We start from the raw sequence: 15,951 nt of genomic DNA, 5'->3' as shown, positions 1-15,951 counted from the left end.
AAATTGCGCAGAAATTGTTTTATCTGATGTACAGCTTTCTCACCATTGTATAAAAGATTTTGCATGGGATAAAGCCTTTACAAATTAGTTACCATATATGCACAAAACATCAGAAAAAGCACTTTTAGTAGATTAGATAGCTGACTCATGACTTTAAACATGAGAAAAAATATATAAATGCGATCTATTTGAATGAATGATTTTATGATACAACTATTTCGGTTTCTCCGACAAGGGGTAGCATGAGAAAATGCTTACGCTATGATATCGCCATCACTGTGATGGTAAACGGAAATTATGAACGGATTGTGTTTCCGGATCATATTGTATTTTACATTGTAGCTAGTAAATAATTTCGCATTTCGAAGTTGGCCTGCATCTCATTATGCAAGTTAAAATTCTTCATTTGATATCATCCAAAACCGAAATTAAACTTAAGCAAGATGAAAATGTTTCATTTAACTTGCACATAATCTGATTTCAACCAAAATGTCACGGTAGAATCTTCTTTGGTAGACTTCGTTTTTTTTTAAGAAAAGTGACTTTTTATTCACTTAGACTTCGATCGACATGCATTTGACATTGGAACACCAAATTTTCTGATGAAAGTGAAGCATTTGTATCTTAACAGGCTTACTTGTATCTTGTTGCATTTTATTATGACAGAGTGCATGCATGTAAAAGGCACAGCAGAAGTTTCTTCTGCAAATACAGAAAATGCAACATGTCATTCAGCAAATAACACAGTCTAATCAAAATTAAGTTATGTAAACTTGATGGATTGAAAATAGGCTGATTAATGAATAGAATTAGCCAGGGTTAAACCAGCGCTTTGCAATAAAGGATGTAAACTGTCTTTCGATCATTTGTTGAAATATGACAAGATATCACCACAGTTCTTTCGTTTTATTAATCGTCATTAGGTTAGCTCAAGACACTCTGTAGGTGCTGTTTTTCTGGAAATATTTTTGAAAACCATAATCTCCAATAATATAAATGTTGTCATTATAAGAGTGACATAAGCATGTTGCAATTGAATTGTTTCATATGATACTTTCGGGAATTTAAATATGGGAGGAAATGTAAATAAAAAAGTAATGGAGACTTGAATTTGGGGTCAAAGGTCATTTGAGTCAGGAATCGCAAATCTTCGTGATAAAACAATATGCTTGTCACTTGAAGCATCAAATACGAACATTTTAATAATGGCGTAAGTCTCGTACTTATTGAAGTCTTCTGAAGGGGATTAAATCTTCAGGTTTATATTGAAACCAAAATATGGAAGGATACTTGTCGACACTTGCCACCCTTTTCCTCTCTCCTTCAGATTTTAGTAAATCAACAATTAGTACCTGAAATAGCTAATTTTACAAACTGTTTTCTGGACGCCATATGCTCTGAGTTATTTGAAGAAATAAGTAGATCTATTCATTCTTTCAAAACTGAATCAGACCCAGGCCTTTCCACTCTGCTAGAAGAAAAACTACTGTATATGATCAATGGTGAGTGATAGGAGTCCTAGGCTACAGGATTGTTAATAAGGATAATTTGCATATCCTGAATGATATCTAATATCCGATAAAACTAAGTGATAAGTGCTAGTAACCGTTTGCTTTTTTTTTTTTCAATCATGACTACCAGGAAAGTCACAAAAGAAATGTCATTACAAACACTCAATCCTTAAAAGTCGATAAATTCGGGGGCAGGGAAGAGATGAGGATAACACACGTTCTTTCCCATTTCGAAATCATAGCCATTATTTTGAAAATTTGAGCTTTGCAGAATGGAAATGTTTTGTGTGTTGGAGAGTTTCAGCACATTTTAATAATACAAATTAATAGTTAAAGAACGAAGCAGATAGTCCTAGACTGCCTATAAGCTATTTCGAAAAAAAAATCATTGGATCAGACCGATTTTTGGACTGCTATGACATTCAGTGCACACCTCACAGACCGATTTTTGGACTGCTATGACATTCAGTGCACACCTCAGTTTATCAGATTTCAGTAATTTTAAATGAATCGCACCTTCTTATGCTTCCTCATTATCAGTGAAAGTAAGATTGCAAATCAAATAGCTATTGTATTTCCGTCACTCGAAATATCAGCTCTCCTCTTTCTCATCAATTTTCTATTCTCTACAAATTTTCACATGTTGTGTTTTTCTTTCAATCAAATGAAAAGAATAAAGAAGTTTCTTTTTTTCGTAAGAGATTATTAACTGGTTATTAACTTTGTTAGCTTTTTGAAGATCCTTCAATAAGATTATTACACCTTATTTTAGCTCATTTTAGCATAGCATATTCATATCAAAGATATGTGTTAACTTTTGCTTCACTAATTTCCACTTTCTTCCACTTATCCTTTCCAGTCTATTTCACTTCAGACATAGTTCTTCTCTAGTACAACCAAATGTCCATGCAAGGCTTATTTCGAGTGCAAATTAAAAGTTTGTATTATCTTAAAAAGTCATCAAATTAATTGCATTTTTAAGCATCCTTTGAACTGCACGTGTTTTGATCATGTATTTTGAAGCATATTTAAAAATACAATTAATTTACGAAAGATAGCAAGTTTCATGAAAAATATTTGTCCTGAAATTTTGTCCCTGAAATCTCTACTTGTTGTTATCATTTTTCCAGTAATTTCCTATCAGGCTCAAGTTTCATCCAATATATCGTGTGGCTCTATAAAGATCCCTCTCTTCCCCAATCAGCAGCCCATTGATATATATTGCTAATTGGTTAAATATTTTGAAGCACTGTTGAGCTCGTGCATTCTTTCTTTACGAAAGTTTCTATTCCTTCGTATCACTTCAGACCATAATTCATCTTAGAACGCTCCTATTCAATCTGCTAACTATTGTAAACTTCGACAATAATGCCTTCCATTCAGGCTTGATTACCAGAAGAGCCATTTGTCGTCCCTAGGTCTCATTGAGAGAGCAAAGATGCATTATATTTGGCTACCTTAGCTAATGTTGCCTTGATAGGTCTGTTGGTTTATTCTATTCAATATCATCGTTGTGCTGTTTTTGCTTTTATTGAGTGTGATATCAGCAAACTTTTTTGAGTTTTTTGAAACAGACTGATGAAGAAATATTTCATGGAGAAGTGAAGAAATTAAAAATGAGAATTGGAAAGAAGTAAGGAATGCAATAACTGCAATGATTGGCAAGACGAGTGAAAGTTTAAAAGGTGTATAAAAGAATGTAGGAACCTCCTACCATTTCTAATGTGAGAAGTAGTCGAAAATTTGAATAAGTTTCTGAATTAGATCATGTTGTTCCGAAACACTATCCAAGAGATTAATTATCTAGTAATCTGGTTGCTTTGTTCTTCCTTTTACAACATTTCGCTTAATCACTGCTGAAATCCATGCATCTTTACATAGGTTACTACAGTTTTATCGACAGATACTATAGTTGGGCTTCAATAAGAAGGTACTAATTATTGCAACTGAATATTACTTGGATTTTTTAGTAGGTTATCAGTTCCAGATAAGTTGCAGAAATTCACTCATTGACAATTGCAAATTAAACAGATGTTCCTTACAAATAGGAAATGGAAAAACGTTCAATGTAAATAGCCGGAGGTAACCGCAAAATTATAATTCCAAGTTGCTAAACTGTCGTCGCTGATATGCTCATACTTATTGCTTATCAAATATACACGTCATTTATTCCAAAAAAAGTCCTCAGAAGAAGGTTTAGAAGTTTAGTAGAGCGTATCTGTCGCAGTTGCAAAGAAAGCCAAATGAAAGTGATGCATTCAAAGCAAAAAATAGAAGCAGTGAACTGAGTAATCTTTTAGATTTTATTGTGGAAATGCTGTAGCAATGAAGTATTTGCTTTTAGCACATCCTCATTCTCTAGCAGAAGCATTTAACTTTTGCAAATTCTAAAATCGATCCTTTTAATTGTTCTGTGGCAATTTCAGCTGCAGCGTTGCATGTGGCGGTATACTAATAATTCAAAATGTGTCGTTTTCTGGAAGCGACTTACATTTCGACCGAGTGTAAGAACGATGTAGCTTCTGAAATATTTCTCTTGCCTTATCTTAGCTTTGGCATGATGTACATCCATTTCATTCCGACCAGATCTCTTTGTACGTAAGCCAAGGATTCCCTCTTAGTTTTCTGATTTGTTCGCTCAATTAGGCCTTTAAGAGCGCTGCATAACCCATCCTTTTCAACTCTGCTCGCCTATTTCCGATTCAATTCATCCAATTCCATTCTAGATAAGGCCACCGCAAAGCTGGCAAATAGTTGATATGGAAAATCGTCCTTGCTGTTGCCCGTTTCAGCGGCTTGCTACTTGAGAAATTCATTTAAAGACACAATCACTTTTTCTGATTTCTGGTATTTCGATACTCATTCTATTACCACCATTCCTTTATCTAGGTCTATTCATATTTTATGCAAATTATCGCTCCATCTATCACCAATTACTGTTACCCTCACCTCACCCGCTTACTTTACTCTCACCCTGTTTGTAGCTTATCCATAATATATTTCTTTCGCGCCCTACTTCATTATGAGAGCACTCTCTTCTCATTTTCTTTTCTTGTGAATCCAACAATATTATTCCGCTCAGTCATCGTTGCCAATTATTGTTTACTAAAGCTTCCCGATAAAGGGATGGGCCTAGCCTATGATGTCAAAGGATGGCACCCTTGGCCACTAATTCATCTGAATCGCTCACATACACAAACATATATATATATATATATATATATATATACACACACACACACACAGATACATTGAATCTCCTTCAAAATTTATGAGGGATATCTCTAATTCCTTCATTTCCCTCCAGTATTCCTCAACCACGTCCGGATAAACTATCTCAGGCTCACGTTTGCATCTTTTCTCTCATAATCTGTGATGATAAGTGAGATAGAACAGCGGCTTGATGATGCTGGGAGAAAAATTCGTGGCGGAACCAGTAAGATAATGGATTTAGAATGGACCTTGAGATATAAAATATTCGGTAGTGGAATAATGCCTTCCGAGATGCGACATCTAGAAGCTTATATTCAGCTGGAATATGCAAAAACATTTGGTTCATTTTATCTCTCTTCATATACTTTGCAACGTAAGGTCCTCGAAAGTGTCATTATCACAATTGCAAGATTAGTTTACTTCACCGCCTCAAGGGAAGAAGAATTAGAGAAATCAAAAGAGATGCCAAGTCTTGCAGAGAAAAAAAGACGAGTGATGTAAGACTAAAGGATTTAAATCATTAGCTAACTGTCTTCCCGTCAAATGAATCGTCGGTCTATCTAGACCCACCAGCCAAAATTAATTAAATCCTGTTCTAAGCCATCATGTCAAGCAATCCCGTAGATGAATGCAAGAAAAGAAGCGCTTAGAGAAGGGAGTGATAACTTTTATCTTTAGTCTGAAGTCTGATATTGGCTTAATCTGTAGAACGAAGTTTCAGATAATAAAATCAACGTCCCATCCTTTCCTTAGTTTGCTATTTTAACATACTTACGAAATGTGCTTGCCAGCTTGCATACTGTGTAGTTTAGTGTTTTGTGAACTAACTATGTAAGACAACCGATCTAAACACAGGAGTGTTCGATTCTTCAAAACTGTCCTTTACTATGAACTATTTTCAGCTTGCGTAGCTGACCTGACGGGTGTCATGTTAACCCGACGCAAATCGTCAGCATTTATTCAGCAGCAGCAGCAGCAGCAACAACAACAACAAGAACAACAACAACAACAACAACAACAACAACAACAACAACAACAACAACAACAACAACTTCAGCAGCAGCTGGCCTCAGGGACTGAGCGAGGTGTCGCGAATGATTCAGTTGCTGTACTGGCGGAAATGCTGAACATAGATACCTCCGCAAACAAGCAGCATACTAGTGGTATGTAGTCCCAAGTATTAGCCACGTTGTCACCTTGCCATAGCACATCACTATGGGAAGTCTTTGGAGTAGGATTTAAATATACAGTTAATCAATTTTCGACATAGATTTCTCACGTTGATTTTTTACCGTTTCTAAAAATTATGACAAACCTAAAACAAGTCTGCAGAAAGCCTATCCAAGATCCTCTTTCCTGACAGTGTAATGGGGCGGTTAGTGTGATTGCTAAAAGTAAAATGGATAAATCCAAGATGAATTCTCAGTCTAAAACTATCAAATTCATCGGAAAGTAGTAAATGTGTCGTTTCTAAATCTACTCAATGTTGGCGTTATTGTCCGAAACTGTGATCGTTCTGAATGTAGAGTGCTACATTGTAAATAAGGATGGAAAATAATTGAACCTGTAGTACTGAGGTATGAATAAATGACATTTTGTAGAAAGAAATTAGAAAAACAGACAGTTCGCTAATCAGATTCTACCATACCTTTGGTATCAAACTTCTTACTGATTCCTCTCTCTTTCATTCACTCTTTTATTGATTTATTAGAAAATTTACTACATCTCAGTCAAAATAACTGTGAGGAAATTCAATAATTTGAATACATTCTCTCCTTTTTATGGCCATCCATTATCATCCATTAGCTGTTAGCTGAGGGATAAGTAGTTAATATAGAGGTAGAGCCATTGTAATTATAAGGAGATGCATCATTTATGAGGATCAAATTATCTCACTGCTTGAAATAAATTTATAATAATGATTGGTGATGGGTGACAGGTATGTGGTACTCAGAACTACCCAGTACTAAATGACCTTCTCATTCATTGCAGACATTCTGCGAAGCAACATTTTTGAAGAAATCCCCAAGCTTGCATGTATAATATCAATGATATCAGTATGTTTGAGCACTCCCCATACGTTCTTTTTTTTCCCATCGCTCTATTATATTGTCTTCCTTGCGGATGCCACTGTTACTGTCGTATTCCTTGTCGAAGCTATCGTCAAAATCGTCACTAATGGACTTATCACGGTTAGCTGATTCCAACTTATCCATCTTTACAATGCTATCTAGTTGTATAAATCGGAAGTTAAAATCTGGGACGACAATTTGTTCGAATTAATTCATTCACCGATTTATTATTCAGTTTTACAGTGCCACAAAAGTGAAAAATCAGAAATGCAAGTGTTTACTGAGTGAGTGCAATATAAGTAAACTTTGTTCTTTAGCATGAAGGAAGCTATCTTCGAGATCGCTGGTGTCAATTTGATTTCTTTTTACTCATCTTGCACATAACGTCAGTATTGCTGAGTGCTTACGAGCTTATCTGTCTCTGGTTCCCACACCTGGAATGGCATTACCATCCATGGTATGGCGTTATAAGGGCTCCAAGACCATTTATCATGATACGCTTTGTACGTTCCATCATACGCTTCAAGTTACCCAAGAACCGCATCCAGCAGATCATCAAGTAAGTGTCTAATAGTCTTCAGTAACTTTTCCACACTTTCAAATATCTGCTCAGGGAAGTCTGATACTTGAGTAATAAATAATGAATTACAAAAAAGTAATTAGTAGTAGCTTGACAGTTATCATATTCCTTTCGTGATTTGATTTTATTGAAATTCCCAACTTCTACTTCAGGCGGTCTTCACAGCAGATCCAGAATGTGACAATTTTCTTCATGTTCTTCATGACATTTTACGCAATCATGGGAGTACAGTTGTTCGGTCGAATGGACTATCACTGTGTTCTACCAGGGACCAATGTTTCTAATGTAACCATCGCCGACTTGGCCATACCAGATACAATGTGTTCGCAAAAAGGAGCTGGTGGTTACGAATGCCCAGCCAATATGGAATGTTTGAAGCTGGATATGAGCGCTCATGCTGAAGGTTTCTATGGGATGTTCAATGATTTCGGTAAGTCCCATGATTAGAAGGTTTATAGCGGAGATGTCCAAGATGTCTCTTTCTCGAAGAAAGTGAATCTGTAATATATGTGAAGAATACATTTCAGGTTCTAGTTTGTTCACCGTGTACATGGCAGCATCACAAGAAGGATGGGTGTATGTTCTATACGACTGTTTAGACACATTTCCTTCCTACATCGCTTTTTTTTACTTCATAACATTGATATTTCTACTGGCTTGGCTTGTCAAGGTTTATCTTTATAATTTTTCATCAATTCCCTTTCATGAAATATGATAGAAATTAATCAAAATTGATCGATAGCCACTCAAAAAACTAAAGCAAAGATAATATTATCAAACAGTTCGTTTAGAATGTGTTTATCGCCGTAATAACTGAGACTTTTGCGGAAATACGGGTGCAATTCAGTGAAATGTGGCAAACTCGTGAAATTACTGTTGAGGATAGTTTTGCTCAGGTAAATCAACTTATACAAATAACTGATTAAATAAAGTAAGCATCGCTAGTGATGATGTTAATATTTAGAAAAATTATAAGTGGTGATGTTTTTTTTTTAAAAGAAACTAGAAAAAACGGAAGATGGATGGCGGCTGATGGCAGTGGATGCAGAAAAGATAAATTCTGATATTGCTCCCAAACCACTGTATTGGGTTAGTTGCTACTTGTCATTGACAGTTAACGAAATAATAAGTTATGGTAATAACTGATGGGTTCAATCGATTGCATTAACCGACAATTACTTGTGGCGTTAAATTTTTAATTAGAGGAATTATTCATTAACTATTTCGATAAACGACTACTTGTAGTGATATGAGTTAAGAATACAAAGATAAGTTATAACAATTAGTCGATATTCTCTAATCAACCAAGATTTACAGTTAGTCCGTTCGGCGATGTTTCAAACGTGTATGATGGTGATGGTGGTGTTGAACGCTCTCATCAATGCATCTCTTGTGCATAAGCATGACGCAAGTGATGAACCACGCAAGCTTCTCTACTATTATATCGAGGTTCATATATCCATTGTTTTCACCATGCAACATTTCTAATCCCAATACTTCTTATGAAACACAATAATCAGTGAGAAGGAAGGTAGAAGAGTAAAAGAATGGTCTTAGTCCATTTCTCCTTTATAGCTAGTAAAATAATTGTTAAAATGATGTGCGAACAGCATAGGTAGGCTTTACGATGATATTCAACATGGAATGCCTTCTGAAAATGATCGCTTTGGGATGGAATGGGTATATACGATTGCATAAATTTGAATTTATTTTGTGCATTGGAAGCACATTAAACATTGTGAAATCGCTCTATTCAATGAATCTTTTCACGTATTTTCAAGTTTTTCGTATCGTTCGACTCATTCGTGCCTCTCCAATGCTCGAGGATTTCGTTTATAAGGTTACTGTATTGTTTTGTTACATATTCGTTCAAGAAAAAGAATTACGTAGAACTCTACTAGTACTATAAACTCACTCGTCAAAGTTCTTTCCCATACTAAACTTTCATCACCTATAAAAAATAATTTTGTTGGGTTAAACTGAAGAGGTCAAGGGAAACAAGAGATATTATTACGGGAGGATATGATAAAGTATAATTATGTAATTCAATGGAATGACTCTTCTGGAAATGCTTTTTCTTTAGAGGAAGAACGAAAAACTCTGTACGTAACTGTACTAATAAATCGGAAACCAGATGAACATGGTAATTTTGATAGCTTACTTTTTGATTCAGATAATTCCGATTATAGATATTCGGACCAGGAAAAAAGCTAGGCGGCCTGGTAGTGTTTACAATGGTATTACTTGTCATCACTTCTGCTGTTTCGCTGCAACTCTTCTGTTATGTACCAAATTTGGATAAATTTCGAACATTTCCCCAGGTAGGTCTTTCTGATTTTTCTCACAATACCAATTTAAGTTGCAGTTATGAGATTATATGTGGAGTGCTTTTCAGGCATTCATGTCAATGTTTCAAATAATAACACAGGAAGGCTGGACGGATGTAGTTGTGGAAATTTTACGTACTACAAACGAATCAATGGTCCCATTCGTTGCAATATATTTCGTTGGATATCATTTATTCGTTACTTTGGTATCTGTTCCTTTTCATTTTCATTCCTTGTATAATTGGTTGTTTCATTTTTTTGATATTGATCTGCTTAATGCAGATGCGATATTATGATGTGGACACAGAAATTCTTTCATTTTCTGATTAGAATAATTGGGGAACAGTTCATGTCAGAATATTGTTCGCTTCGTGAGGCGTTGGTGGCATCACTGTCATTTCAGATTGTTTTGTCGTTGTTCGTTGCTGTCATACTCGATAATTTAGAAATGGACGAGGAGTTGAAAAAAGTGAAACAACTCAAGGCAAGAGAAGAGGTATGATGCACAGTAGACACATGAACATATCGAAATATATAGTTTGTTGAATATAGAATGAAATTATTGTTTCCTTATTCATAGAATTTTGAATGATTGAAATGAATGATTGAAGGAGCAGTCGAAGAAAAAGAATTAAAATGTATAGCGAAACTATTTCCAGACTACATGTATGCGTACAACACTTCCATGGCGATTGAAAATTTTTGATAAATTTCCAACCCGACCACAAATGGTCGAATTACGAAAAGTGTCCAGTGAATTCCCGGTACCAAAAGTGCGACAAAGTTTCACGAAACAGTTTGCGGAGGACAATACATTGGCGTACAATTCCCACTCTGAAGGTGATTATTATTTTCAAAAGTATGATGAAAGTCGTTGGAGTGTCACTGCTTTCCTATCTTGACATTTTTTAATATGGCTTCTAAATTTAAGAGATGCTATATGTCATTTTACACTTCAAACACTACAGTATATATTTTTTGATTTGCAATAATGGGTGTATTTGACAAAAAGACATTATCAAAAATATGGGACTTATATAAACCATCTCACTTTGCTTGCTTTGCATTTCAGAATTGGATCTTCACCAAAAGCAGTTGTTACGTAATATCGGAAAAACATTCTTCCGTAGCACCGTTACAGTGCGACAAATCGGTCAGCTTTCAACGAAATGGACAATCAGTATTTTAATCGAGTATATACTTCTAGTTACTCATTTGGAAGGTGACTAATTTAAGTTCTATTATAAATTGTTATGATTTGCAGGGAGACAAATCGGAATCGTGCCCTTTTCATGGATTCAAATCAGTTCATTGCTCAACTTGGCCAAAGTGGCACTCGAATATGGGGAGAATCGAGGTTTATTCATTTCTTTAATTTCCATAATATTATCAGTGGAAAGGTATAAGTGCAATAACTATACAAACAAAACATATCATAAATTTCATAAAATCTTATGAAGGAAAATCGCAGAATCTTATGTACCATCACTACAGATATCATAACAGAAGTATAAATCGACCGATAAAATTGAAAATTGTTTACGAGCATCTGAAAGAAAATGGTGATGTACGACTGGCAGATTCGGCACCGAAAAATGATTTAAAACACGGTGAAATTGATATCAAAGCACTGCAACAGAAGCGACAGCATGCAGAATTGACTAGGTTGTTTTTGTATATCTTATCACGACTATTGTTGTCTGTGGCGATAATATCTGAAGTTGATCTCGAAGGCTTTGAAAAATATGCATGTGTTATTCTTGCACATATTCTACAACTTTCTTACCAACTTTCTCAACCCTATTAACCTAATTATTTCCTTTATCAATGGAATAACTTGTTCACTTTGCTGACTTCACCAACTCCCAATAGTAAGTTTACTTAATATTGAAAATGACAAAGGTTATTTATTTCACCTGATGAAAATTCATTCATCCTTGCTTCGTAACCATTGTTTTGAAGGTGCTAATATCCCTAATTTGAGAAATCGAATTGAAGAGGAGATTCGCGAGAATCATCCTTTTTTCGATCGCCCACTCTTTCTCGTCGATCGGGATTCACGTCTTAGGCATATCTGTCAAGAAATAGTTTATGCCAAATATATACCTGACAAAATCGACTCAGTTACTGGAAAACAAATACAACAGCGTTACAAACAACTACAGTTAGTTCCCTCATACATTTCAATCTCGATCGTCAGTTGTTTAGCTTTCTTCTGTGTTTTATCTTTAGAATATAACTGAATAATCTATGAATGGACAGAAATTCACAGTAGTAGTAGTTTGCCAATGACTCGAAGACCTATGTTAGCTTATGAATGCCCAGTATGGTCATCCCGTTTGTTTCAATTTCCCGAGGAAATATTTTATGTTTTGATTTATGAAGTAACGCTGATTAAATTGTAATCCCATTCATTCGGGAAAATATGATTAATGTGGATACGCCAAAAATTAGTTTGCAGTGAGCTGATCGGTTTACTGACATATCTTGACTGGGCAATGGTATTTTTTACGGCACTGTCGTGTTATTCGATGCTATTCGAAAGTCCATGGCCGACTACGGGCGAGAATATGATCTTTAACAATCCCTATTTACAGGTAGTTGCAATGATTATATAGCTTGAATTAGAATTGAAACTGCTAAATCATGTTGTTTTACAGCATGTTTTTAGATCTGTGAGTATATGTTCGTCATATCAATGACTTTTGAACTTGCTGTCAAAGTGCTTGCAAATGGGTTCATTTTTACGCCAAATGCTGTAGTGCGAGACGTCGGTGGCGTGATGACTCTTTTCATTTACATTGTGCGTTCCTTCCAATAATTTTATTTCTTGTCATCATTTTACTTCACACAGTTTTTGTTATTCAGTGTATCTGAAACCACCTGATTTTTCTAATCATTATAGATGAGATATGACCTCTTTACAGCGATGGGCCTTACTTTAAAATTATTTTGACTATTGGCATGACCTTCGAGTTGCAGAGATTAAATTGAATCTTGAGAGAAAAATTATTTTCTCTTATTTCGCCTAATTAATATCAGGTAATGTGTAAGTTCCGAAGCGATAATTATAATACGAACAAAAAAAAAAGAAAAACTGGACACGTGATTTTCACATTTTCTTCGATGTTTTTTCTCGGTTTTTTAAAGCGAAACATTGATAATGAAAGTATCAGGAAGGTTGATTAGTATGCAACAATATCTGAGTGTTGTGGTGCTACGATTTTTTCGTCGGCTACTTTTTGATTCTAAACTACACGGCTGCGATTTTATAACAAGGTATCGTGCTTTTGCACGATACCTTGATATCACACTTTCACGATATCACACTTGATATCACTTTCTGTAATTCTCATCATCGGTTCAGAGCTAACTGAAGCTCTCCTTCTACAACCCCATGATGTACGTACTATTATTTGGATCACAAATCGATCAGATTACAATGCAATCATTTCAGCGATATATTATGGAATAGTGAATAGGATAAATTATATGCCAAAGAAAGAAGGGAAATGATTATTTTGAGATTTGAAAGGTCGTGCTTTATCCGAAACATATTGATTTGTATGCGTATCAATTACGATGGTAGAGAGCAGTGTCACAAGTCTCAATAGTTGCAAGGACATTTTAGACGAGTGTTATCTACTTGGTTTGGATGCCACGTTATGTGGAAATCAATTCATTAGCACAAATGATGATGATCTTCCGAGCCATGCGACCATTGCGCATTTACACTCTTGTACCGCACATTAGACGTGTTGTGGTTGAGCTATGCAAAGGATTCAAAGAGATTCTCTTGGTACTTTCTCCGATATTCCTCTGTTAAACACATTCTATCTCATTGAATTGCCAAGGCGAAGTATTTGCAGATGATTAGGATTGCGCATTTTAGGTTACTACTTTGCTTATTTTGCTCATGTTCATATTCGCCAGTTTCGGTGTACAAATCGCTGGTGGCAAGTTAGCTGCATGTAATGATCCAACGATCACTGAAAGGGTTCGTTTCAGGGTGCTTCAATAAAAACATCCTACCGGTGGAATAATTATGATGGAATCTGATTGCAGGAAAAATGTTACGGTATATTTGAACAAAAAGTTTTCGTTACACGAATGGAAGTGTATGGGAAGAATGACAATGAATTGCATCCAAAAATCTGGGTACCTCGAGTTTGGTAATATTAAATAGCTTTATTTATTGCTGTATTTCTAACCTCAAATTTATTTGGAAATCAAAAATGTTACAGGACAAATCCGCGAAATTTTAATTTTGATCATATCGGCAATGCCATGCTGGCACTTTTTGAGACTCTATCCTACAAAGGATGGAACGTTATCCGTGATATATTGTGGATGAGACAAGGCCCTGTAAGTATCACATATTTTATGCATTATTGTGAAGCTTGAAGCTGTGCTACATTATCATACTTTCATTCGTGTTTCAGTGGGCAGTGGTCTTTATTCATATATATGTGTTCACTGGTTGCATGATCGGACTTACACTCTTTGTTGGCGTTGTCATTGCCAACTACACTGAAAATAGGGTGAATCTTATGATTCTTGTTTTCAACTCTTCTCAGATTTATCTGGGAATATTTCAGTTGTAGCATTTCTTTCTGGTTAAGCTTTAATAAACCACGTAACCTAGCTTTAATTGGCCAAGAAGCAATTTTTTCTTACTTGTTTGAGTCCTTCAGGATATGAGATGCTTTGTTTCAGCATTACTTTACTGCTAGTCTTCCTACATCGTAATGATATATGCAGAGTGGATGTAATAGGACATCTTGTTGAAGAGAGTATCCATGATATGTTTTATTAAAAAGATTGTTGAAGGGTACAGCACTGCTTACGGTAGACCAGCGACGTTGGCATGACCTAAAAGCACGTCTGAAAATGGCACAACCTCTACATGTTCCACCGAAACCAGCGGAGTCTGCTAAACTCCGCATTAGACTATATGAAATCACACTGAGCAGATGGTTCAAACAGGTATTTCTTTACATAAATTTGTAGGTGATGAACCGGAACAGATCTTCCCTTTTGTAATACATTCCGTTTTTCTGGACCCTTTTGAGATTAAGCAGGCATTATATTATCTCAAAATTTCTCGTTCTATTCATATTTTCCAGGTATTCGCCATACTGGTAGTGATTAATTCAGTGACCTTATTCATCCCATGGAATGTTGAGGAAGAGAAAAATAGCTACAAGGCTCTCATCTTCATGACAGGTGTATCGGCTATTGCTAATATCCTTTTCACCGTTGAGGTTATTTTTCATTTTTCTTTTCCTTTTCCCAAATATGTCAACAGAATCATTTTGTAGGTCATTTTGTTACTTGTTTTAACTTAAAAATAAGCTCTTCAGTTTCGGAACCTTTTAATTTCCCAGTAATTTATTTGTAGTGTTTCAAAATCCTGCTTAATATTTAATTGGATTATAACAAAGAAAATAGTTAAAGAGGGAAGAAACCACTTAGCATACATGTTGTTGGTGGGAATCAGAAAATGTGAACACTGATACCATAGCATTTAATGAATTAAATAAAGTGGTTTTCTTCAGTTTGGTTTTCATCTCTTTACTGGATGTCTTAATTCTCCTCATCAACTGCAGTGAATTGAAGTTGTTTTCTCATCTTCAGATGAAACAGTTTCAGATTCTGTTGAAGATGATTGCGTTCACAGTACGTGGCTTCTGGCAATCCAGACGAAATCGAGTTGATCTACTGATCACAATACTTGGGCTCGTTTGGATTTTCACTCACTTCATCATGGCCTTACCTGCAAGCGCTGTTGGCGGACCTACACAGCTAAAGGAATTTACATATACTTTTGGATATTTGGTGGTTATTTTGAGGTTCTTCACCATTGCCGGTTAGAATGAATCATTCTCCTTCTTATTGCTTTTTAGCTTATTCACAATATTTCTTTTCGTTCAATGCGTAAGGTGAAAAAACTCATAACATATTTTTGAATCACTTTTCATTTCAGGTCGTAAGACGACTTTGAAAATGTTGATGTTAACAGTAGTGATGAGTATGGTGCGAAGTATGTTTATCATCACAGCAATGTTCCTTCTAGTACTATTCTACGCTTATACGGGTGTTATACTTTTTGGTATGGTTAAGTATGGGCAAGCCGTTTCGAAGTTCGTTGCTCATTTCTTATTCTTTTTAGTTTTCGATTTATTCACTCCTATATATATATATGTATATATATATATATATATATATATATATATATAATAATAATA

The 15,951-nt window shown here is 35.3% G+C and overlaps 1 protein-coding gene across 1 annotated transcript in view; it reads left to right on the top strand.

The window, feature by feature from the left end:
- Positions 1 to 5,652: 5,652 nt before the first annotated feature.
- The window catches only part of LOAG_16729 (voltage-gated calcium channel), a gene marked incomplete at its 5' end in the record, with an annotated part of 14,860 nt that continues 4,561 nt past the window's right edge, over positions 5,653 to 15,951 (top strand). Inside the window, 28 exons of the mRNA XM_020449379.1 lie at positions 5,653 to 5,887; positions 6,717 to 6,916; positions 7,114 to 7,355; positions 7,529 to 7,806; positions 7,904 to 8,046; positions 8,168 to 8,272; positions 8,376 to 8,465; positions 8,694 to 8,825; positions 8,992 to 9,216; positions 9,566 to 9,697; positions 9,772 to 9,909; positions 10,107 to 10,199; positions 10,363 to 10,543; positions 10,776 to 10,896; positions 10,968 to 11,060; positions 11,198 to 11,368; positions 11,688 to 11,867; positions 12,165 to 12,300; positions 12,375 to 12,506; positions 13,335 to 13,502; positions 13,596 to 13,700; positions 13,769 to 13,875; positions 13,948 to 14,068; positions 14,146 to 14,244; positions 14,534 to 14,689; positions 14,830 to 14,967; positions 15,356 to 15,572; positions 15,690 to 15,846. Coding sequence (XP_020307109.1) covers positions 5,653 to 5,887; positions 6,717 to 6,916; positions 7,114 to 7,355; positions 7,529 to 7,806; positions 7,904 to 8,046; positions 8,168 to 8,272; positions 8,376 to 8,465; positions 8,694 to 8,825; positions 8,992 to 9,216; positions 9,566 to 9,697; positions 9,772 to 9,909; positions 10,107 to 10,199; positions 10,363 to 10,543; positions 10,776 to 10,896; positions 10,968 to 11,060; positions 11,198 to 11,368; positions 11,688 to 11,867; positions 12,165 to 12,300; positions 12,375 to 12,506; positions 13,335 to 13,502; positions 13,596 to 13,700; positions 13,769 to 13,875; positions 13,948 to 14,068; positions 14,146 to 14,244; positions 14,534 to 14,689; positions 14,830 to 14,967; positions 15,356 to 15,572; positions 15,690 to 15,846 — 4,295 coding nt within the window. The remainder of the gene's footprint in view (positions 5,888 to 6,716; positions 6,917 to 7,113; positions 7,356 to 7,528; positions 7,807 to 7,903; positions 8,047 to 8,167; positions 8,273 to 8,375; positions 8,466 to 8,693; positions 8,826 to 8,991; positions 9,217 to 9,565; positions 9,698 to 9,771; positions 9,910 to 10,106; positions 10,200 to 10,362; positions 10,544 to 10,775; positions 10,897 to 10,967; positions 11,061 to 11,197; positions 11,369 to 11,687; positions 11,868 to 12,164; positions 12,301 to 12,374; positions 12,507 to 13,334; positions 13,503 to 13,595; positions 13,701 to 13,768; positions 13,876 to 13,947; positions 14,069 to 14,145; positions 14,245 to 14,533; positions 14,690 to 14,829; positions 14,968 to 15,355; positions 15,573 to 15,689; positions 15,847 to 15,951) is intronic.

Source organism: Loa loa (genome assembly GCF_000183805.2).
Source record: "Loa loa unplaced genomic scaffold supercont3.15, whole genome shotgun sequence".
Taxonomy (NCBI): domain Eukaryota; kingdom Metazoa; phylum Nematoda; class Chromadorea; order Rhabditida; family Onchocercidae; genus Loa; species Loa loa.
This window is presented reverse-complemented; position numbering and strand designations above follow the sequence as displayed.